This window comes from Lutjanus erythropterus, chromosome 7, assembly GCF_056507025.1.
Source record: "Lutjanus erythropterus isolate fLutEry1 chromosome 7, fLutEry1.hap2, whole genome shotgun sequence".
Taxonomy (NCBI): domain Eukaryota; kingdom Metazoa; phylum Chordata; class Actinopteri; order Lutjaniformes; family Lutjanidae; genus Lutjanus; species Lutjanus erythropterus.
This window is the reverse complement of record NC_139323.1, coordinates 10,569,766-10,593,907: the sequence shown is the minus strand read 5'-3', so window position 1 is coordinate 10,593,907 and position 24,142 is coordinate 10,569,766. Positions and strand designations below refer to the sequence as shown.

At 37.1% G+C, this 24,142-nt stretch overlaps 1 protein-coding gene across 3 annotated transcripts in view; it reads right to left on the bottom strand.

Annotated features, from left to right (window-relative positions):
* Nucleotides 1–24,142, bottom strand: part of lpp (LIM domain containing preferred translocation partner in lipoma) — a 189,790-nt gene that overhangs the window by 106,337 nt on the left and 59,311 nt on the right. For all 3 annotated transcript variants that reach the window (XM_084722644.1, XM_084722645.1, XM_084722646.1), the window contains one exon: nucleotides 17,320–17,519. In XM_084722644.1, coding sequence (XP_084578770.1) covers nucleotides 17,320–17,515 — 196 coding nt within the window. In that variant the 5' untranslated portion in view covers nucleotides 17,516–17,519. The remainder of the gene's footprint in view (nucleotides 1–17,319; nucleotides 17,520–24,142) is intronic.

Here is a 24,142-nt window from a genome sequence, read left to right as displayed (position 1 = left end):
GATTATTTCCATAATTAATATTCATTTCATAAAAGAAATGATCAGACTTTGAAAAGGCATTGCTGGTGATCAGATGAATAATATAAGTACATGTCTACATTCACAGCCTGCATTCACATAATCATAATTTTATTGTCTTCAGCTAACAAAATGCTAAAAAGTGGAACCTCTGCTGTAGAACTCAAACTGATCAAGCCAAAGAGCAGTTAAGACCCACCCTCTCAGCACTCACTCATGATATATGGACATGTTTAAATAGCTGTGGCTGAACAATTATCACACCGTAAAAATTAAATTAAACCCGCAATCTTAAGACGCCCTGTGGAGTTTTCTTGTAAACAAACATATTTTACATTCGGTGTTTCCCATCAAAATGCACGGCACCTATAGTTCCAGCTAGACAAACATGTCCTCAGAAAATATCTACATTCTTTTGCACGTTTTCAATCTGGCGTGTTTACATCCATGTTTACTGGCTTGGCCCATCATCACCACCAACTGTCCATCAAGAAAACAGCATGAAACCAGAAACAGGAACATTTATTTCATCACCCATATGCATACAAACAAAACATGGGACCACTCTGAAAACATTACGCTACTGGTGGTCAAAAACTCCACAGGGTACCTTTAATTGTTAGTTAAAATTAATTGTCATCATTCACACACATTCCTTGTTTATTCCACTGTCACATTTAACATGGGCAAGGGAATAGAAAAAAATAAGAAAAATCTAACACGTTAATAATATAATGTTGATTGCATTACAGTAATGCCAGCGGTGTGTAGACTACTGACAATTTTTACTCAAGTAGACTAATGAAATAAAAGCACATAAGTGAGAGGTTAATAAATTACTCAGTTACTTTCCATTTTAATATTTTTTTAGAGTGTACTTTAAGAAAGTAACCTCAGAGGTGAAGTTTACATTATTGGCCAGAGATTGTTACTGGAAGCTGCCTTTAGTTCGGGGGTTTTTGCTCCGTCATCATCACATTGTTGTCAAAAGACATGTGATGCTTATTTTTCTTCCAGGCAGCTTGCAGAGTAGAGGTGCACCTCGCAAGCAATCCCTCCTACACTTGATCCTTGAACTAGTTGTAACAAAGGCATGAATGGCAAATGTATAGAAGTAAAAAGTAGATTACTGGCTCAAAAATATACTTAAGTAAAGATCAGAAGTACAGTTTAAAAAAAGGAACATGAAACTTTTTTTTTACTTATGTACATTATTTGTAACTTATTACAACCCACAGCCGACTAAAACTAACTGAATTAAATAACGCACTGCAGGTTTGGTATCAAGCAGCCATATATGACTGCAGAAACTATTAGAGGAAGCTTTGTAGGAACTTAAGGTTACAGATATTATATATACAGTCTGTGTGTGCAGGCGACTTACAGACTGGTCTTAAAAAAGAGTGACATTGAGAGTGAAGAAGCGAGAAGAAACTCATTTCCTAATTTTTTCAGTGTGGTTCCATAATAAAGCAAAAAATAACTACAACTTTCCAAAACATGGTGGTGTTTAAAATATTACGAAATGGGTGAAAATCAGAAGAAAAATCTACATACTGAAAAAACACATTTCTCCCTATTTTTCTACTTCTCTTTCTTTTACCAGAAGAAACTTTTCTAAACTGTCCTCATTAAAAGAGGACCTTTCTTCTCAAAGTGACACATAATGATTTTATATATATATATATATATATATATATATATATATATATATATATATATACATATATATATATATATATAAAATTAAAATAGAAAATAAAATATAAAATATAAAATCAGTCAATAGAAAATCAGGTTTCTTTAAAAACTGTGATAGTCTAGTAGAGGCTGTATATTGTAAACTTGTATAAAACTATTTGTCTTTTTTTTCTTTTACATCTATTTAACCCTGTTTCAAATCAACCAGTACAAGTCACCACAACAACCTTGATGGGCTTCCCACCATTAAACATCTGCAACTGTGTTTACTGAAAAATACGACCACAGCAGAGGCACCACCTCCAGGAATCAGACCTTCAGCCTCTCTGCTATACTCCATGGAAAATAAATGCATCAACAATGCGGCCAAAATTTCGGCTATCTTTAATAAATCTAAAATCAACACGGGTTTGAGCTGTTAAGCACTTTCTGTACTGGTTGCTTTGCGCGGTGCTTATGCTGTCAGGCTTTAAAGCAGTGTGAACCAGGCAGAGTGAGAACGGCTTCTGTGCTGTGAATTAAGCTGGCTCCATTTGTGACAATGGGGAGTTGAAAGCTCCAAGTGAGCACTAATGAGAGAAGCAGCAGGAAGACCTACTTAATACGACAACTTCCCCTCTCTTTATTGAGCAATTACTTTTAAGTAGCTTCTTTGTGAACAAGGAATCCTAATCAGTGATTAAAGTTATTTGAGAGGCCATAAGAGGTATAATTGGTTATCGGGAACCGGAGTATTGTTAAGGGGAAGATAAAAGGGTGGAGATGGATCCAGCTGTGACACTGGGACTAATATTAAACTTTGTTTTTCAAGTAAGTGGTACATTTATAAACACTTCAAGTACTGTATATGACTAATGATTGGCAGCTGTGTAAAACTGACTGTCTGTAGCCTCTTTTACACTGGACACACGACAACTATCACCTTGTGGTTGTATACCTCCACCAAGGCAAGTTCCAGTTGACATCCATGACTGTAAAATATGTACTGAGGACTTCAAATGAATTTAATTAAAGGTATTAAGTGTATTTCTAATCAGTATATTGACATGCAAGATTCCAGTCAATAATTTCCACTGAGAAACATGCCATTTAGAGACTATTGTACAGAGGACTGATATAGAACATGTGTTTTTGTTTCCATGTGTTTTTGCGGGACATTATGATGTCACTGAAGTTCACCTTCTGGATAAAAAAATGTCATCACATCATCATTTTATCCTATTAGACATTTGTGCAAATTTTTCAAAATTTGTGTATGAATTCGTGATTTACGGCCAAAACCGTGTTTTGTGAGGTCACTATAACCTTGATCTTTGACCTTCAAAATCTAATCAGTCCATCTTTGAGTCCAAGTAGATGTTTGTGCCCGATGTATTTAATTTACCTCCTGGCGTGCTTGAGATATCGCCTACGTATGTACGGACAACCCAAAAACATAATGGTTCCAGCTGTCACTGGAGCAAAGGTATAAACACCCACTAACATCTGGTTTTTGTCATCAGTGAAAAAAGGTACAATCAGAATTCAGTCCTAACTCAGATGACTCTGCAGTAGTCTTGGGTATTTATCGGCTCCAGCTCCGATCAGCAGTGATAGAAACATTATACCCAGGTGGACATGCTAGTTTTCGCCCACTTTATTGAGGAGCAATTAAGCCTCGTCCATCAGTAACTTCATTGACTTTTGTTTCTTTTTTATACACGTGTGCTGCTTAGCAAAAATTCTTCAGAGTTTTAGAAATTCTTCCCAAAATTCCTTGGTTATTTTGTTATAAAAAGCTTTTATAATGAAGCAGCAAAATCAGAAAAATCTGCAGTAACTCCTATCAATCTGAAAGCGAATATAAAACAGTAAAATAAAGCAGGTGTACCTGATGTACCTCTCCTGCAAACACGAGCCTTTCCAGCACACATTAGGAAAAAACAGAAGGACAAACTCATCTACTGGTGGCAATGGGAAAAGGGTCAATTGTCTGTTTTCAGCAGGTTGATCCCCCTTTAAAAACCCACATACAGAAACATATAAAGAGAAATATCAGTAGAGAATAGTTTGTTGTAGGGAACAAAAACCTTTGCAGGTTGCAGATGAGCCTTTTTTAAGTAGTTCCGCTCTATGATACGGATTAGTACATTCTGTGGGGGCTGAAGGTTGAGCATATGTTTACAGATTTACATATGTACAATATTATCAGAGTTACATGTGTGTTAGCCACGGCCATCTGGTCTTTACAGACTTAAGGACAAAGCACGGTGCAACTGCCTTTCGCATAATGTAACCAACATTTCAGAGAAGGAATCTGTTTGCAGAAGAAAGAGCAGAAGAGATAAAACTGAAGAAACCTCAAACACAGGGACAGTTTTGTCCCATCACAATAAAAAAAAAGAATACACACCATGTTTGCCTGCTGTGTGTTTGGACGCATAGAACATAAATTATCTCCCACAATCTGAACTTGATTTATTGCGTGTCTGTTAGCATTCACACACGCTGCGATGAGCCAAAATAAGAGCAGGGGGGTGAGACAGTGTGGGTCCACGTGCGTCACGTGACGGCTCCACTTGCATCGAAGCTTTGGAGTTAAAAAACTTCTGCAGTACCCGACCCCTGAAAATCGAAATTGTTCATTCTTTTATATTTGCACAAACCTGAAGTAATCTCTCTTAAAAAAAAAGAAGAGAAAGGCAGAGAAGTGGTTTTGCTTCATTCAGCAGCAAAAATCCATAATCCCTCACAGACAAAATGGACAAAGTGTTTTAAGTCCTGGGTGTCAGTCCACATGCTTTATCTCCACATACCCGTTCCAAATTCGCTGTGGCAGAGGTTGAGAGCACATTGTTTTGACATAATTATGGAGCCATTTTATTCCATCTTCCGCTGGAGAAGAGCAGCTGAGCCCTGCACTTAATTAGCATGATATGTATAGAAGAGTGATTTATGACTTCATTTGGTTTAGAGATGCAAGGGAGGGATTTGAGGTCTTTGGAGATATACTTGTTTTAAGTGTAAAGGAGCAAACCCAAAATTGGCTTCTGCTACTCTAAAGAGAATTCCCATGGGAGGAGAAATTCAGATCAGGAACAATAGAAGGATTATGTTTTTGTATGAAAGCAAAGAAACAAATACTGTGAATGGTGAAAAAGGTGAATGGTTTGAAAGCAGAATTAGCTCTTTTTTTTTATCTTAAAAAGTGGAAGCATCAAATGAGATGAACAATTAGTGCCTCAAAATGCGATGTTAGCGAGGTTTGCTGATGAGTGAAAGTGTGATTCATCAAAGGGGAAGAGGGGAGCGTCGCTGTCATTTCTTATAAACAAAACGGGAGAGGGAGTAAATGAAGCCAGTCAAATGTCACAGCAGACAGTCACAGCGTAAACTCAGCCGGTTTCAGAACACGAAACCTTTCCAAGCAGCTTCTGCCGCTGAGTATCTACTGTAAACCTGAAGCCAGTATGTCACGTAACAGGACACACACCAACTCTGATGCATGGTCCGACCCTTATCAACTTATATCACGTGGCTTTATGACCTTTAAAAATGACATACTTGTGAGGGTACTCCCATGCCAACACGTACAGTCCCACAGTGTAAGTGGTGACATTTAAACATAATTACAATTTAATGGATACTTAACGTAATTTATTAGGAGACTTAATCTCTTTGATGGAGAACAGTTTCATTGGGCTTGTTAAGTGTAGCAACTGAGATTTAATCAAACAGCTATATAAATGATCACACATGAGATCAGTTCATGGCGTAATGTGATTAGGTAGAAAGTATGCAATGCAGCCATCAATATCAATCGCATGTTACTTTATCTCAGACAGGTCATTATTGGAATGCCTGGATCTTTATCTCTGTTTTAAATTTTTAAAATTGAAGTTGTCTTCATTTTTTTTGGGATGGTAATATAAATGATTTTCAGGAGGACGTGTGTAGCAGCTTCAAGCCTCATGGCAGCTGTTGACTGACACTGGAGAGTCAGCTGACAAATGTCGGTGTTAGCGACGGAAGCTGTCTGTCCTTTGCTTGGACAATTTCTGAAATTAACTTTTTGACTCACTGGCTAAGGGGACTGAAAATCCACCAACCAAGCACATTTTTAACAGCCAAAATGTGTTCATATTGAATATTTTCTTAGTATTTAACTGGAACTTAAAAATGATCACAGAGGTTCTTGTTGGACCTTATTGTACAAGAATATGGTTGAGTTTCCTGACAGCGATCTGATAAGATTTTTTAAAATAGATTTTTTATAATCTGCCTATTTAGAAATGGATGGGATATTGTTGTGATTTTAGCATCCAATTATTAAAAATATGCTGTAGTGAAAGAGCAAGAAAGCAGTAAATTTACTCGCCAAACAGAAAATCTACAAAATTGGTGAGTGTTAAATTCAGATGCAGCTCCAACTTAGAAATTGGAAGCGAGCTAGCTAGACTAACAAGCTCCCACTTGCAAAGTGGAAACTGAGTTTGCACAAATTCCCATTAGACTTATACTTTTTGGACATGTTTTGTCAACACCTGCTGAGTAACGGTTAGCTGTAGGGCTGCAACTAACAATTATTTTTATAGTCAATTAATCCATTAAAAGTTGTTTGTCTATAAAATGTCAGAAAATGGTGAAAATTGTAGACCAGTGTTTCCCAAAGCCCAGGGTGACGTCCTCAAACGTCTTGTTGTGCCCAGAACCCATAAATATTCAGTTAACTGTCAGAGAGGAGCAAAGAAACCAGAAAATATTCACATTTAGGAAGCTGGAATCAGAAAAAAATAACTTTTTTTCTTTAAAAATCACTTAAACCAAAAAATCAATTATCAAAGTAGTTGCTGATTAATTTATTGTTATTATATTATTGTTGCAGTTCTAGTTACCTGTCTCTCTTTCACTTGTCAGTTTGTGCTTTTTTTGTCTGTTTTGAGTTTATGAAAAAAATTATCATTAGCAAACATATATTGTAAAATTTTTAAAATTCTCAAGTATCAACATCAGTATCGCCTCAAACTCCAGTTTTCATCAAGCTCTACAGTATATATTATATTTTAGGTATACATCATTTATTAGACAGTTTAAATGATGATGTGTTGTCTCATAATCTTATTTTATTTTTATTTATTTATTTTTTATTATCACATTCCAACATCACTTTTGGCAGAGCACTGAAGACCACTTTTTTTTTTTTTTTTTCACACACGCAAATTTGTTCTTAAAATCTTAGTCAGCATTTAAACTTCCTTTGATTATGTAGATACCACTCTGATAGAACAGACAGGATATGGAGAAAAATGTTTTCACAGTGCTATGATAAGTACATTAGATTTAGAGAAGTGAAATGTCTCGTTGTGGCTGCAAGAGAACTAAAAACAGATGAAATGTTCTACAATGTAGACAAAAAGTATAAAAAAAAAAAATACGAGAACAAAGAAAACAACACAGAAACTTTGAAGCAAAGATGAAAAGAATCACACAGTTCACTGATAGACTTTATACACTGCAGACAAAACACACCAAGTAGTTGAGGTATGTGTTCTACTTAGATAAAAGTGGCCTTTGTATACGCTCAGAGCATGAGCTTGTGGTTTCTATGGGGACACTGACACACTCATTGGTGGATTTCCTGTAAATTCTCCTGGTGACACCCATGAGGGACACTGACATAACAACCGGTAGTCAGTTTGCCTCTGGCCAGTCAAGCAGGGAGGAATAAAAACAGCTTATGCACATGTTCGACACTTTTGAACTGCTCTGAGCAAACAATTAGCAGTTTCTGGTAACTTAGTGTGAAAAGTTTGAAGAAAAACAGCGCTTCTCGGATGTTCGGAACTTTCACTATGATTATCTCACTGCAAAAAACTTATTAACCTTCATAATGCGCAGCCAAGACATTACGAGACAAAACACTACAGTTACTGTCACAAAATGACTTCAGTATTAATTTATGTGGTTTGGAGGCTTTTGAAAAAAATTCTGATCGGTGTGTTAAATTATAGATTTTAATCACTTAATATTATGATATTCTGAATGAAGCTGCTAATGATGACTCATTCCTGTGTGAATCATTTTCTTTTGGTGGCAGACACTCTTTTGTCTCACCATATGAATATTTACATACACTTGATAAAGAAAAAAAATCCCCATTTAAACCCCTGACTAAGATCGTTCTAGACAGACATCTGAAAAATCCACTTCAATTCAATCAAAAATTTATTGGTAAAGCACCACATCAGCAGGTTTAAAAAAATGTATCCTAAAAATAAAAAATAGTAAATTAAACAATACTGGAAAGAAGGCAGGAGTAGAGCTGAACAATTTTGAAAAATTATCTAATTGTAATTATTTTGACTGTTGCAATTTGATTCCCAAAATTTGAAGGATTAACTTTTTTTTTAACTATATAATCATGTTAAAATGATCATGAGGTGATTTCTGCAGGGATCTGTACCAAATGAAGATGTTTTCTTTAGTCTGTTAAATATGATGTATGAGGCAGGACACCTCTTTAGCGCAAATATTTTTACACTCATATCATCCAAATACTAATTACTAATACTTTTGAATCATTGTTCAGCTAAAAGCAGGAGCTTAAGAAATCTGACAAAATATTGAATAAAATATTGTCGCGTGAATGTATTGAATAAAAGGCAAAATAAAATCAATAGGCATCAGTGGTATTCAGTGGTAGTTTTCAGGAATATCACCTCTGTCCTCGATGTCACGTTTAGCTCTCGTGTGTCTTTAACACTAAAAAAGTGAAGTCACAGACAGCCCTGAGCACACTCCAGTCACTGTGTTGATCTCTTTACAGAAATCCAATAACATTTTAACATGGATATTTCTATGGGTTTTAAATAAAAGCAAAAAGGATGTCAAGGTATAAAGTTATTTGCATGAAACAGGGATGTGAGGTCTCTTTGTTATAAGAGGGTTCAAGGAAGGCCAGTTTTTACCACAATGCATTGCACCTGTTACATCCTCCATCTGCCAATAGCATGAAGGCTTTTTAACTATTTTTCAAAGCTTGACAGCATACTGTACATGACACACTGCTGCCAATACTGTGAACAAAACTGAACATAATATGCTTTAGAAAGGTAGTTTTTATTGCAGGGATATTGCACTGGATTGCATTATCTTGTATTCATGATATTTTGTCCAGTTCTCCCACAGTGTGTTGCAGAGCTTCTCCAGATCTAATCACACAACCATCACGTTCACATCAGTGTACATTTAAGATTTCCTAAAACATGCAAAAACACAGAAAAAAAAATCATTTAGGTCAGACGTCGCAGGAAAGAACCTACAGAAAAGAAGTGAAGCACCGGCTGTTCGACATGGTAACATTCACAGTGGTGGAATTTAAGTATATTTACTCAAGTACTGTGCTTGAACACGAGTTTAAGGCAGAGGAGCCCAGAGACATTTTTTACATTGTCAGTCATAACTCACAGATTACTTGAATCTGTTGGTATAAGAATCCTACAGTATGTACATGCAGTAATCAATAACACAACTGATTTATTTTCACTAACTAGAACAAGACTATAACATTACATTTAATGTAAGGAGTCAGAGCGTTACAATTCTCTCCTTGGTGGGGCCAGTTGTAACAGTGTTTGGGGTCAACTGTAACACTGAAAAATGAAGTCATACTAAGTCACTGTGGGCCCTATCTTATACTGATCTAAAGCTTGGATTTAATTTATTCAAAGTGACCAAATCCACCTTTTCACCAGGTATCAGGTGTGCCAAAGTGCCTTCATTAATTCATAGGCCAGACATGCAAATGACCAATTGGAAAGTCGGCTCTCATCACCTCTAAGAAGCAGGTGTGCCAGGAGCACACACACACACAGTGGCAGCATGATGGCGGATTTACCAGGAGGAAACAAAGAGAAAAGATTTTTAAAGCAAGGAGACGGATCTCCTGGTTTGAAAAGTTAAAGTGCAAGAGTGCGCAATATATGGAAACAGCTCCATGTGGAAATAGTTTAATAATTAATGCCTGCAAAAAGTAAAGTCATGCAGATATGTAACTGGTTCTGTTTTACACTGAAACACCTTGAAGTTACGTTGTATGTTATAATTCATTATTATCATCATCATCGTTATTATGCAGCTCTGCTGGCTGAGGAGTTTGGGAGAGAAAATGTGAGCGAGAAATGAGAGGCAAGGCGATCCAGACGAAGCTCAATCCGGCTGGACACCCGCCTGAGCTGGCTGGGTGAAGAAAACAGAATCATTAAGTGTTTCTGAAGTTTGATAACCCATGGACAAAATCACGCACAGGGGCTACAGCCAGCATCAGGCTCTGACACGAGTACACAGACCTTTTCCTCCCATGGTTAGGCCGGTCTCATGCTCAGATGTAACCTCTTGTTCATTTTGTACGTTACAGACCACAGTTGTTTAATCCATTGTGGCAAAAATGGCAACTGCACCAGTGTAAGATAGCAAATCTACTTGTGCCACCAGTGCAGCGGCTTTGCAGCAGGTGTAAGACAGGGCCCTGTATCTCGAGTAAAAAGCACTGATGTTAGGCATCATTAAGAAGTCTGTATACATTCAAAGCAAAAGTTTATTTCTATTTTTGCATAAATAGATTTTAATCTGAATTTCATACAATATGTTCATTTTCTAATAGGAAAAATATGTCAACACAAACAAACAAGCTGCTTACACTGGGCCATGTTGGGGCAATTCTAACTAACAAAAGTACCTAAATCTTTCAGCCATCCTACAATCATGTATGTTAGCTAGCAATACTTATATTAGCTTAGTTTGCACATTTTACTTTTAACCACCAACCTAGAGATAAAACTGTTGTAAGTTTAAAACTGCAGTCATATAAACATTAAAACTGGTGGAAAAGGTGAAATGATCCTGCATCTTTTCCACTGAATTGAGTGTGAGACAATTTCCTGTTACAACTGCCCCTGGCCTCCCCTATTTTTCTGTTCACGCCACTTTTTATCTGACAGCTCTAGTTAATTGTTACTTTACAAATTAAGATTTCTGCATACAAAACATACAAAGAGATTAAAAAAATATCATGTTTTGTTACAATTTAGACTACCCAATAATTTAGTCAATAGATCAATTAATTGGCAATATTTTATTTTTCATGTAAAAACATTCCATGATTTCAACCTCACAAATGTGAAGATTTGCTGCTTTTCCTTTTACTCATAGAATTTTGATGTGTGCTGTTTGGACCGTTGGTTGGAAGTGAAGGTGTCACACCAAACAATCAATAGGCTACTGAATAATCAGCAGATTAATCTATGATGAAAATAATAATTAGTTGTGTCCTTTACAAAATGGTTCAAAGTGAGCTTCACCTTAACCAACTACAACTGTAAAATCCTGCTTTTACATTAATGCATGAGTAATAATAATCTAATGACATCATATATAAACAATATATCATGTAACTTTCATAGAGGCAATTTTTCTGCATTGAGCATTTTTTAAAATGAACATTTCCTGATTACAAACTTTTCATATGCTCAACTTTTACTTGTAACAGAGTATTTTTACAGCGTCATATTAGTAGTTTTATTAAAGTAAGGGGTCTGGATACTCCCTCCAGCACTGAACATTCATCTCCATAAAGCAATCAGGGCTTCCTACAGAACATGTGCCATATGAGATCAACCTAAACCCTAAAGTCTGATCTGTTGTAAAGAATTTTGAGTGAAGGGTCACAGTCTGAGACCTATATGTCTTTCACTTCCTCCTGCTGGGCTTTTAATCAGAACAAGTTCTCCCTTAAAAAAAAAAAAAAAAAAAATCTGAGGGCAGACCTCGCTAACTGTGCGCCGCCCTGTCTGCACCGGCTTCTTTGTCCCCACAATAAACATGGCCTCAGACGGCTCATTCCAGCCCTGATACTGGCCTCTGCTAGACAAAGGGACAGCGAGGCGCTGTGCCAAATTGACTCGTCCCTAATTTTTATGCTAATCCTCAATTTTACATCAGACAAGTCCCCACATTTCATATAAAAGATATTAAATAAATAAATACAGAGAGACCCAGATAATCTGTTCATAAAGACGTCTTATCCTGTGACAAGTGGAGATGTCTGCTGATGGCTTTACATATTTGCATGTTCAAAATGCTGACAACAACCAATCATCGGTGTCTTTATTAAAATTAATATTTTAATAAAAAAAACAATGTGGCAGCAGTCCAAAAGTCAGAAGATTTTAACACTTGATGTTTTTACTACAAGATGCTGCAACCTATAAGACGTGAGATACAAGCAATAACAGCTGCAAGGTCTTTAAAACAGTTATTAATTAGTGCTTAGTGAGCATTTCTCTTTTTAATCAACCGTATAGTTGACCTCAACTGAATCTCTATATTGAGGAAAAAGTCTGAAGTGTTACCCAGTTTATGTAATAACCATCAGTCAATGTGAACGGTGTAAGAGATAGAATAGAAAAAGTAGGATTAACAGCTTTTTCTCAGGTCTTCGAGGTCACAAGATTTCAACAATGTAAGTCTGGTATGACTGAATTCACAAAGGTTCAACATTTACATCACAAAGTACAACATTACAACACTTGTATCATCCACAAATGTATCCCCACCCTCTTTATATTGTTTCATTAATCCTCTTAATACCCAGACTATGATTAATTGTGGAAAATAAAGACAGTGGCAAAGGCGCTAGATTAAATGTTTTGTAGTAAAATGACATTTTGGCTTTAACTGTGGCACAAATCATCAACTAGAAATAAAATCTATTTCTTTTATTTCGCTAAAAATGTGTAGCCAGAGGTTATTATCAGTACTAAGAGATCCAGGGTCATTTCTTTCCTTCCTCTAGGTGTGACACTCAAAGCAGACTGTACAACATGATGATATACACACCGTGTGATAATAGAAAAAAATAATTTCATCTTTGAATTCATCGTGTCACAAATCGCCCTCTTCACGGCAATATTTTTCAGCATTTGGACACTACTTTGCTTTCTTATGCACAGCATGGATGCAACGCAAACAAACACGGAGGAGAATGAACATGACACAGAACGACGTGATTCTGAACAGGAGGAGGGCAAGAAGACCAAGACTGAATGAAAAGATGGTACCTAAAAGAGGAGCTACTTTTATTGCATGGATGTGGTATGGATATGAAAAATCGATCCACAGATCGTTCCCCACAACGATCTCAAAAACCACTGACCTCTTTCACTGACCTTTGCAAGTGTCAGGTCAAACTGAACGACGAGAGTTGACAGATGAAATAAACTTACACAGATATTTTCACATTTTATACCCATATTTGTTTTGTTTTTAAGTGTTTTTCTATTTACCTTTTTTACATTTTGTATGTTAATTTAGTATTTTGTTGAATGCATAATTAATGGTTTCTAGAAATTATATACATATGTTATAAAATAAAGTATGATTAAGTACCTTTTATTTGTTGAGAATATAATGTGGTAATTATAAATAAACTATTTATTAATTAATTTTACAGAAAATCTGCTATATCATGGTATGTATTGTTATATGGATATGAAGTGACCTATACTGGGATATGAGATTTTGATCATATCACACAGCCCTAACTCAAACACTGTTTAATTAAATACCAAAGAGAAAAACTGGGCTCTGTATGAGTCCGTTGCAATAATTTATGCCATCAGGCAAGAGATACAGAAGTATTCGCTGCCGTACCACCAGACTGAAGAGCAGTTTCATCCCTTCAGGGCCAAACTGGAAGCCTGTCAAACACACGACAACTGAAACATCAACACTGGCCATGTTGTTCTTTTTCTCTGTGCGGTTGGCAGAGCTCAAACAGCAGCCGTCTAAGAACAACTTTTTACAAAACTAACATCTGGAGTACCAGACAGGTCCACAACACAAACCACAAACCCCCACAGACAGCAGTGTTTTCAACCTGACAGCGCGCTCGCTGCTTGCTGAATTTCATAACCGTTTCCCCTGTTTTGGAAATCTAGGGTTCTCAGGGGGGTTTGAGGGTAGAGGGTTAGATAATGTTTAGATTACAACACATGCAGCAGATGGGGAGGTGGAAGACACATGCATGGTTGGTGATATATGAGTGTCATGTTCTACTTTTCCTTACTTGTTATTATTATTAGTAGTAGTAGTGGTAGTAGTAGTAGGAGTAGCAGTAGTAGTAGTAGTAGTAGTAGTAGTTTCCATGGTGGTGAAAACATTGTTTACATAAAGTTTAAATTTTCCTGTACAGTGCTACGGTCTTTGAGCATATGCAAACATGAAGCATCAATGCCTGTAAAAGGCCTATAGGTACAAGTAAATACAGTTTCTGTTTTATTTCTTACCAATGACCCAGAAAGATTTCAAATGACACCATCCACAAATTATTCTTGAGAGCAAAGACAAAGCGTTTTCCTGTAATTTCCATAACACATACTATTATTGTGTTTCTTTGAGTCAAAAAGGTGTGTGAATGTTTTTGATGTCAGCAGTTTTCATTTATAAAAAGTCTTTCTTAAAAAGGTTAACTAAATCTTACATGTTATAATATGAGCCTCTCTCTCAACAGATATTACTCATCAGAGGTGATTATGAATGCAGCAGTCTCGTTGTGCAGGCATATCTGTCTCATGTAAAACAGACACAGTTCTGCTCTGTAGAGCACAGCCTCTGTGTTTATTTTAAATCATGTTTGCCTGAAATGTAAACCTTAATAACAGCAGACCCAAGTAACCTTATTGAAATGGAACAAACACTAATTAAAAGAGTTACACATTAAAATGATGGTCCTAAAACTCTATTAGCGAATGTGTTTATTGCAGATTAACTTGTAGCACTAGAACCTTTTTCAAACAAACAAACTATCAGCTCCCAAGGGGCCTACAAGAGCAGACAGCACAAAGCTTCCTGAACTCACAGATGACTGCAAACCGCAGTTCTTACACTGTATGTTTATTAGAAATTAGGCATGCAACAAGGCCTCAGTCACAGTTAAAGCGCTACATGTAAGAATTTCAGTATAAAACATTAAATTCTGAGTTGAGTTCAACTCAAAAATTAAATTATCAGCAGAAAGTGAAGAAACAACAGTTGTGATGTTGTAACATAGACGTTAATGTATTGTGTTGCAGAAATATCTGCCGAAATTAGCTTTCTAAGCAGCTATCCCTGCCCTGTCTCGTAATACCACTTTCTTACTCAAGAGGCGATAGTGAGTCACTGTGGTGTCTGGTCTGCCCTCAGTTCAACATGAGAGGATGAAGAAGCAGTGCTGCACTGAAGGCAAAGAAACCACGTTTGGTAGCAAAGAAAGAAGTGATAGAAGTCGGAGAAAACCACAAGTTAACACTGGCGTTGCTGTTCATCGGAATGTCACTTTGTCTGCGCAGTAGTGACCAGTGTTGGAGTATCGAGTTCCCGCCCTCACAGCCGGGCGACTCAATCGCCAGCAGAGCTCAACTGTCAATCATGGCATAAAATCACGTTTTTATATAATCAAATAACTAATTAAAATCACGGATTTATGACTTGTACTACAGCAAGGCAGTGACCAAGATGATTTAGCTTCACTTTTGGGGAGCTGTCTTTTTGTAATATATGTCCTTAATGGAAACACTGAATATTTAGCAATAGCTTATAAAGGTTATAAAGGCTAACTGTACTTACTGACAGTGTTGATATGTTTATTAAGTTAGTGGTTTGTTGAAAGAAAGAAAGATCTATGGCAGGGACTGTGCATTTCGATACAGGCAGACACTCCAGCTTTCTTGTGATATGCTACCCCAATGTGTTTGGAGTAATGGAGTCTTAATTCTATTCAAGTCATATATGAAAATCATTGTTCTAGCATGAGAGACAATTTCTGCATACCTCACAGACAACCACATACCAGAACCTATCAGACACACCACAGTTACAAATTAGCACCGAATTAGCCTCACATAGCCACAGTCTCCACAGTGCTGTGTCAGCACTGGAGAAAAGCGCCGCACATTATCATTCTGCTATAGGGGGAAAAAAGGCCCTCTTGCTTTTTTGCTTTTTTTTAAAACCAATCACAGTCATCTTGGGCAGCACTAAGTCCAGGATGCAGCAATTGCACCCATGCAAAATTGTGTTGGGGGGAGCTTTTTTTTTTTTTGGTAGAACATTTACATGTGGTGAAACAAGCCCTGACATTAAAGTGGCTCAATCTCCACAAAAGAAACAGGCAACAACTTCTAGCCTGTTTGTGTTCATACTGTTAATGACCAGGTGCTAACTTCTTCCCATTTTCAGCATGCAGGTTGCTTTTGTTTCCCTGACTTTGAAAACGCAGACAGCGGATGCCACCTGAAATAGGCAGCCAATGGCAGGCCTGAGCCCACAGTCTACATCTAGTGAGTCAAGCTACCACAGAATGATGCTGCACACCTTCTTTCAGTGCTTGATACTGTAAGTGGCTTTTTTTAAAGCTTTCTAGAAGTGAGTTCAGACTGAACATGAAGCAGATTTTAGCGGTCGCATGATTGAATAGAAAGCCAATGCAAAGATGTGAGTCATTGTAGGAAGCAAAACTTCATCCAGAAGATGTGCAATTATTGCAAGGCTTTACAGCTCCACTTGATAAATGTACAGAGGGAATGAAAGAGATTACAGACCAATAACAGAGTACTGCAGTTACTGTTGAGTTGTGATATCAGTCAGAGTCTGAGCAGCAACAGAAATACACAGCGATATGTACTGCGCTAGCTGCAGCCTAATAACAAGATGAAAATTCACTTTGCTTTTAGTCAAAACACAACTTAGCAGTCAGATATTCTTGTAACTGATAAAAAACAATAGCCAAAAGTACAAAAACAAGATCCATGTTGCAATAAACTACAATTAGACCTAAATTCAAGCGTGGATGATCAATATTACCATGTTGTGTTTCAGTGCTTTGTTATGCTTCTCTTCCCCAGCTCATTTTTTTACATTATTAACTGCTCCTCTCTGGTTTGCAGGAGTATCTGAAACCTTTGGTGAGGTCTGCTCAAGGTTCACATATATTATACTATAGGACAGAGTCACATCTTTTATCATTGAGGTTTTTAGGACTGCAAAAATGTATTATAGCATAGCTATGTAAGCCAATATTAAAATACTCTGCTACCTGTGAAATAACAGGTGAGTAAGGATCTTTGTTCTTAAACAAATATGTTTCATATTAACAGCATTTTGTAAGAAAATGGACAATTTGGGTCAGTAGCTGTTCTGAAGTGAAGCACAGACATTTAAAGTTAGGGTTTTGTGCTGGTTTAAAATCAGTCTGCTCTAGACTGAAGGACTACTCACAATCAATACAATGACATTGCTACTCAAGTTCACTTGTTCCTGAGGGAAAGTTGTGGAGTTCATTGTTGAGAAAAAGAAATAATTTAAGCTGAAGTGGAACATGAATGTGGACCAATTCTAAAAATGGAGAGTGTAAGTTAAAATATGTTTTATGTCAGTGAAGTCTGATATTTGTAATGTAGGAGCTCCTGGACAGATGATAAAACCTGCAGATGTGAGTCATATCTGTGTCTGAAGTGATGGTACAACGGTTTCATTCTGAATGGCTTGATATCAGCGGTGTAGTGTTTTTTCCTGTGTTGTTACCTGCAGTGTCAGAGTGGGTGGCTTCTCCCATCTGTTTGTAAGGGTTGAACTTGGGCTTGGGTGCGACCATAGGAGCAAATTTCTTGGGTGCCTGTTGCTGGGAGATGGAGATGCTCGCGCTTCCCAAAGACGGAGTGGTCTCCATCCTGGCAGCCACTTGTCCCGTCTGGTCGTTACTGTTTGTTGGGTTCCACATGGTTCTGATGAAGGAAGACAAAAGTTATTCAAACTGTCAAAGTTCGTAAGTGTGAATTCAAGGACGGCATAATGTCATTCAACAGAGGTGATGGATGCTCTCAGAAAACCACTAAAGGCCTTTAGAGCAAAGATCCAAACTCCCCTTAACTAACGGATCCCAATAAGATGGAGCAATGTCGCTTGAAACAATTACAAAAGACAAAAAACTAACTTATCTTATAGCATTTTCAATCTGAAAGTACAACCAGCTGGAATCACTGGTAGAAACTGTACATAATCTGTTTCAAGAGCATCAGTGATCCTGCCAGTCAAGTAAAAGGGCATGGACAAAATTTAAAGACTCCTGTGTCCTGAGACAAACTGCAGCAGTACTTAAAAGGTTATGTCCTATTAGAATTTAATTGCAAATTTCTGAAAATGACCACATTGATAAAAATGACACACATAATTCAGTTATATTAAAACTGATGCAGGTGCAGATTAATAGCTGTACTGCTACAGGAAGTTACCATACAACCAGTGTGATGACATGAATGAATAGTGGCCAGGTGCAACCCTAGTGTGGTAGCTGTGGTTGTGTGCAATGTTGGGAAATCAACTTCAAAATTAGAATTACCACCCTGCGGTTGTATGCCTCCACCAACCAGTCACAACACCAGAAGCCCCAAAACACTGGCCTTTGTCTCCAGAGGCTGAATTGTCATCAGACAATAGGGTTCTGAGATAGAACTGAGGCTAATGGAAATTTGGTCATAAACGACAAATGGTGGCTCAAACATGGCTCACTAAAAGAAGAGTCAGGGGATCACCAAAGTCATTAGAATAGATGGTGATCCATCATCATCATCCATCCAATAGTTGCTGAGATATTTCAGTCAGGATCAAAGTGGTGGATGGATTGACTGACCATCACTTCCATCTCTAGAACCACAGCATGAGCATTGACTAAAAAGGAAAGCAGCAGGAAGGTCACCACCAGCTCCATGCCTTTATCTGACCACCACCAGTACATAATTTAGTCATCTTACTCATATTATTAAAACATTCAAACTGTCGCAATGAACTATTGGCAGCCTCAGTGAGACCCAGCCTGCTGTGTAAAACACAGATCAGCGAAATTGTTTTTCTCAGTTTCTCAGGACTTGTGCAGGTGGCTGCCCTCTGTCTCCACATGCAGCACAACTCACAGCTATTGTGTGGAAGATTCACGTCTACTTTTTGAATTTCAACTATTGAGTCAGACTATTAAAGCAATTGGTAATATTATTTTGCGCAATAAAAACAAGGTTAAGCACACGCTCGGATCTGACATGTATTCATTTGTCCAATTTAATTAAGACGCACAGTATCAAAGTGGAAAGGAAATCACTTTGAACTCCAAACCTCTCATCTTGTCCTGCAATGCCTGCACGAGAACAACGAATCAAAACAGTGATATGAGAGACAAAGAGCGGCGAAGACAACAAAAAGACTTAATAACAGAAAAGACGATCAATGATTTTCAGTGTTGATGCAGCTGTCAAAAAAGATCAGATTAGCCTTGCACAGGGTTAGGACACTGATCTACGAGTCATATAACTTTCCAATTATATTTAAACTTTATTTATATACAATACATTTATTTCTTTATTTATCGTATCGGTTTGTTTGTTTGTTCCACAATGGAATACATTCAGATTGAAATATGCAGAAAACTGATACATCAAGGTGCAAATTATAGCAATTGTATGGCTATAATTTGTGTATTATGTATTATTTGTAGACTTAATGGTCTTAATACAGTTACAGTGGAAAGAACACTACAACAGAGAAGAAGAACTTGCTGTGGCTGAGGACACAAACATCCAGTATTTCACCATCACATTCTGAAATCACTTGAAATATTTGAACTATTTATACGCCGCGCTTTTTCCCATCCATCTTTTTGTTTGTGTTTGTTGTGCTGTGTTCTGATGTTTTTGCTGTTTATTATCCTCCGTCTGACTGATACAGGGTTTACATTCTTTCTCTGGAGCACAGTAGAGGAGCCCACGCACAATCATCTTTTAATATCTGCTCAAATCCCTGCTCCTCCTGCCGTCTGAATGGTTCTTACTTTTGATATTTTTCCCTGCTCTTAATGCTACGATTCAGACGCGCGCTGGTGTCTCACACCCACCTGTCCTTTCAATGCAAATGCTTTCATTTCTCGGCGCTCAAATGGCTAACAAAATACAAGATGAATTAAAAGGAGGGAAGAAAGAAGAAATGATCTTAGCAATATGTGAGTAAGACTCAATACACAACATGTTGAATTGAAAATTTCTGTTTCAGTGTGTGGTTACATTCATTGATGGTGGCAAATAACAGGGAAAAAATGAGATGCCACTTTATGTGTACTGGGTACTAAAGCGTACCTTAAACCCACTTAACATAAACTTTCTTCAGGTGATTTATTAATGGGAACACAAACCAAAACCCAACACACTGATGATCTTAGTATATAATCACTGGTGATTCATGAATTACTTAAGGAATAAAGACTTCTAATAGCGTTGCCTATATTTTAACTCTACAATCATAAGTACATAATAATCATTCTGATCTTACTTCAAGTTCAATTAAATCTACTTTCTCTATTGAAGAAATGTTCTCTGTCAAAAGGTTAACAGTGTGTGCCGTGGTCTATCAGAGTAAAAAGAACAGTTTCTGAAAAGAAGTGCTTCTGTGGAGTTTCTAAGGACTAAAGTCACTTCCATTGTGTTGAGGCGGAGGCAGAAATCTCACTGACAGACATTCCAAAACCTAAAAACTGTAATATCAGATACCACAAGAGCTGCATGGAATTATACATATTTTTAAATTTATTTTGGTGAGCTAACCTTTTAATATGTTAAGGGATAAGGCAGGTGTTATTCAATATTCTTCTCAAATCCCATTAAAGCACCAAGACAGTGTGTCAATACAGCATTTCCTGAGGACTATTTTCAGTGGTGGATTAATACACATTCAGTGCTCTACTAAAGTGGTTCTCAAATAGGGGCCTGGGGATCCCCAAGGAATCTGTAAAAAGTTTAACTTAGGTTTTATTTAAAAAATATTTCTCTTTATTTTATTATTAGTAGTATTAAAATGTGTTAATTTATTTAATGAGTGTTAGTTTAACAGAGTTGAATAGTCTTAGTTCAACTTTGACTCCCTGATGAAGGCTTAATGGCAAAATGTGGCGCATTTTGTTCTAAGGTCTGACATGGCCATGCTGTGACAATAAAGGCATTTTAATTGTCTTAATAGAGAGTGCTTTTTTTTTTTTTTTTTTTTTTTTGTGATGTTTAAATAATCTAATAATTATAATTACATATATAAATAGATCTAGATTCATAGATTATGTTCTAATCTAACTATATCTATCTATGTGTGTATGAGAGAAACATGGAAAAATAACAAAGATTAAACCTGACCTTGAAATATTAACCTCTGGGTGAAAGACAATAGCTCCTAAGGCAGCTAAATATGTATCTGCCTGCCACAGCCTGAAGGACTCACAACCAGTAGTAGTATTACTGCAATATATCTATGCAATTAATATGTATAAATGTATATAATATGTAAACTGCTTTGAAAACAACATATTTTTGTTTATGCCAGTAAGAATTTGATTAAATTAGACCACATCTTAATTAAAATAATCAGAATTAACTTCTTTCTATGTATGCATTAAGTGAAACACACTCTCTTAATGTGTGTGCATGTATGTTATGAGTATTCTGTGTTGACAAATATTTTTAATACATGCCTAATATCTTTCTTTTCTATATGCGTCTCGTCTTGTTCTTTTGCATAACTAAGTAGGGGTATAAAAAAAAGGCTATGTTAGATTATTCCAAGGAACATACATGACGGGGTACCCAGTATATTTTCCATCTAGTAGGGGCAGTTCCTCTGCTCTACTGCACTAAAGACAGAGTATTTCTGCAGCAGGACGCCGTATGTGGGATTGACTCTAAATAAACTGTGGTGCCTTTGTTCATCATCATGAGGGAAAATGTCACCCAGAGCAACGGTGCAGATCATTGATGGTTTTTTTTTTTAATAGTTTCTGGACAACAATGGAGGTCTATGGCACAGAGGAATACGTTACACAGACAATATTTATGTTAACGGGATCAATTTATTGTTGGTTTTGGTCTTTTAATGGAATCTGTTGAAAATAAGAAACACAGATGACCAGTCTTGTGTTTTAAGACAACAGTCAGGACACTGATGGTGAAGACAGAGGGGTGGCCTCTGGAGTTTATGGAGCGGAGTACATGACCACTATTCACACAGTATCTGGATTTCAGCAACAGTATATTTCAACAGACCCTTTTCATCACCTTTTAACACCATGAGACACAAACCAAAACAAAGATTCTATTGTAGTCTGAGTTTAAGGCAGAGGGGACTTCCAGGAAGCGTTGGAGAAAGTTTGCTTGGGCGTCTGACGTTCAGCTTCCACAGAGAGAGACAGAAGAACCAGGCCTCCTAAACATGAATTACTGCAGTCTTTTTTGGTTGTTTGTTTGTGTAGCATGTTCATTAACTGACTATGATCAATATGACTCAATGACTCATAATGCAGTTTACACCACCACTTCTATTTCTGTCCTCAAATCAATTTTTCACCTACAGAACACAAATAAACAAAGTTAAAAACTCTTTTATAGGCCTTTGATACTAGTATTTTTGTGTTTTTTTTCTCTGCAGAATGATAAAGACAGTACTTTATAAATAAATTTAGTTTTAATGACATAATCCATAGTCATGTTTAAAGGGACAGTTCACCCCAAAGTCAAAAGCATATAAATATTTTTTTTTCCCCTGGCCTGGGGTGCTACAGAATTTATCCATCTAGAATTTTTGGTGTGAGTTGCAGAGTTTTGGAGATATCAGCTGTAGAGATGTCTGCTTTCTCTCCAATATAATGGGACTAAATTGCACTCAGCGTGTGGTGCTCAGAGCACCAGAAAAATAGATATGTAATCCAAGACCAGTGTCTCTTTCCAAAATTCATGACCCAGTTACTCAAGATAATCCACAGACCAGCAGCTTCATGTAGAACTATTTTAATTCCTGCAGTAGAATCTACCGGACCTACTTTATTTTTGGTTATAAAGAAAAAAGTTCCTTCATGAAACAGCTCATGACAACGTCTGAATTATCTTAAATGAGCAGGTCATTTTGGTTGTATTTGGAAAGAGACACCGGTTTTGAATTTTTCTACAGCAACTATTTCCAAAACTCTTGCAGTTCACACCAAAAAAATCTAAATGCATAAACAGCACTACAGGCCAGGGGAAAAATAAGTATTTTTGATTTTGGGGTGGACTGTCCCATCAAAATACTGGTGGTTCATAGAGGAAGCAAACGAGCCACGATTACTGTGGTGCCACCTCATTTTTAAACCCACATAATGACGCCCACTTTTACCAAGAAACATGACCAGGAAATCCTTTAGAACCTGCTGCTTGTTGGAAATATAGTCATCAAATGTCATTAAAATGAAGCTTATAATCTTAAACATGTTTTTTCAATTAAGCTTTTGGTCAGTTTCTGAGGTCAGTATAGTTCAACTGTGCTGCTGGATGTGTTATTTCCTGTTTTGCTGTTGTTGTTATACTTGTTAGTATTATTATTAAATCTTATTTAATAATGTATTTTGGGCTCCAATTTGAAACATTCACATGCCGATGCCTTTCATTTCTTCCAATGAACTCATAACTACATTCTGTGGTGTAAGGTTCAACTCCATCTGTACATCATTAAAGGGTGCAAATGAAACTTTCCTTTCCACAAGCTAAGTGCCATTTAGTCCCATTATATTGGAGAGAAGTCAGACATCTCTTCGGCCGACTGGATTTAAAGACACTATGGAGCGTAACCCTCCAGGGAAGCAAAGTAAATATTTTGTGTTAAACTCTTGCATCTGTTTTCTATAAAGCAGGGGTGGAGACTATCCTTGCATGCAGCAGTGACAGCAGCGTGTGCACCGAGGACAGGTCATCAGTCTATCACAGGCAGATGAACAACATTCACAGTTGAGAGTTTCCGTTTGTGCCTGCGCGTGTCAGGACGGTGGAAACCAGTTCACCCAGAGGAAACCCACACAAACACAATTACATGCAGCCCATATCCTATGTATATATAAACTCTACTGTCAGGAAGGTCTGATAATGCGACCGTAACATGCTTTTTTTCTTTATTTAACTTGGTGTTCTGTCTTCCTGCTACTTAATAAGCTTAATTATGCATTTGCTTACCACTCATCTGTATTAGCTATGATGTACTTTGTGATAAAAAACTCCCAACCTTATACTCGCTCACAAAAATGAGTAAACACACTGCAAGAAGACATGAACAAATGCACACCCACTTTCACACAGTGCGTTGCTTTAAGTTAGGCATATGGCGTAGGTCGAAAGTACATGTGCAGTAACAAAAAAAAGACAGCACCCATATTGAGGTCTCATGAAAGGAAAGTCAATTCTGATTGCCAGGGCAGTTACAAGATGACTCACAAAGCTGTGACACCATGTTTAACAGTTTGCTTTATAGGGGCACGGCAGTCGGGCTGTCTTCTCACAGCTGTTCCGGTGCGCTTTTACAG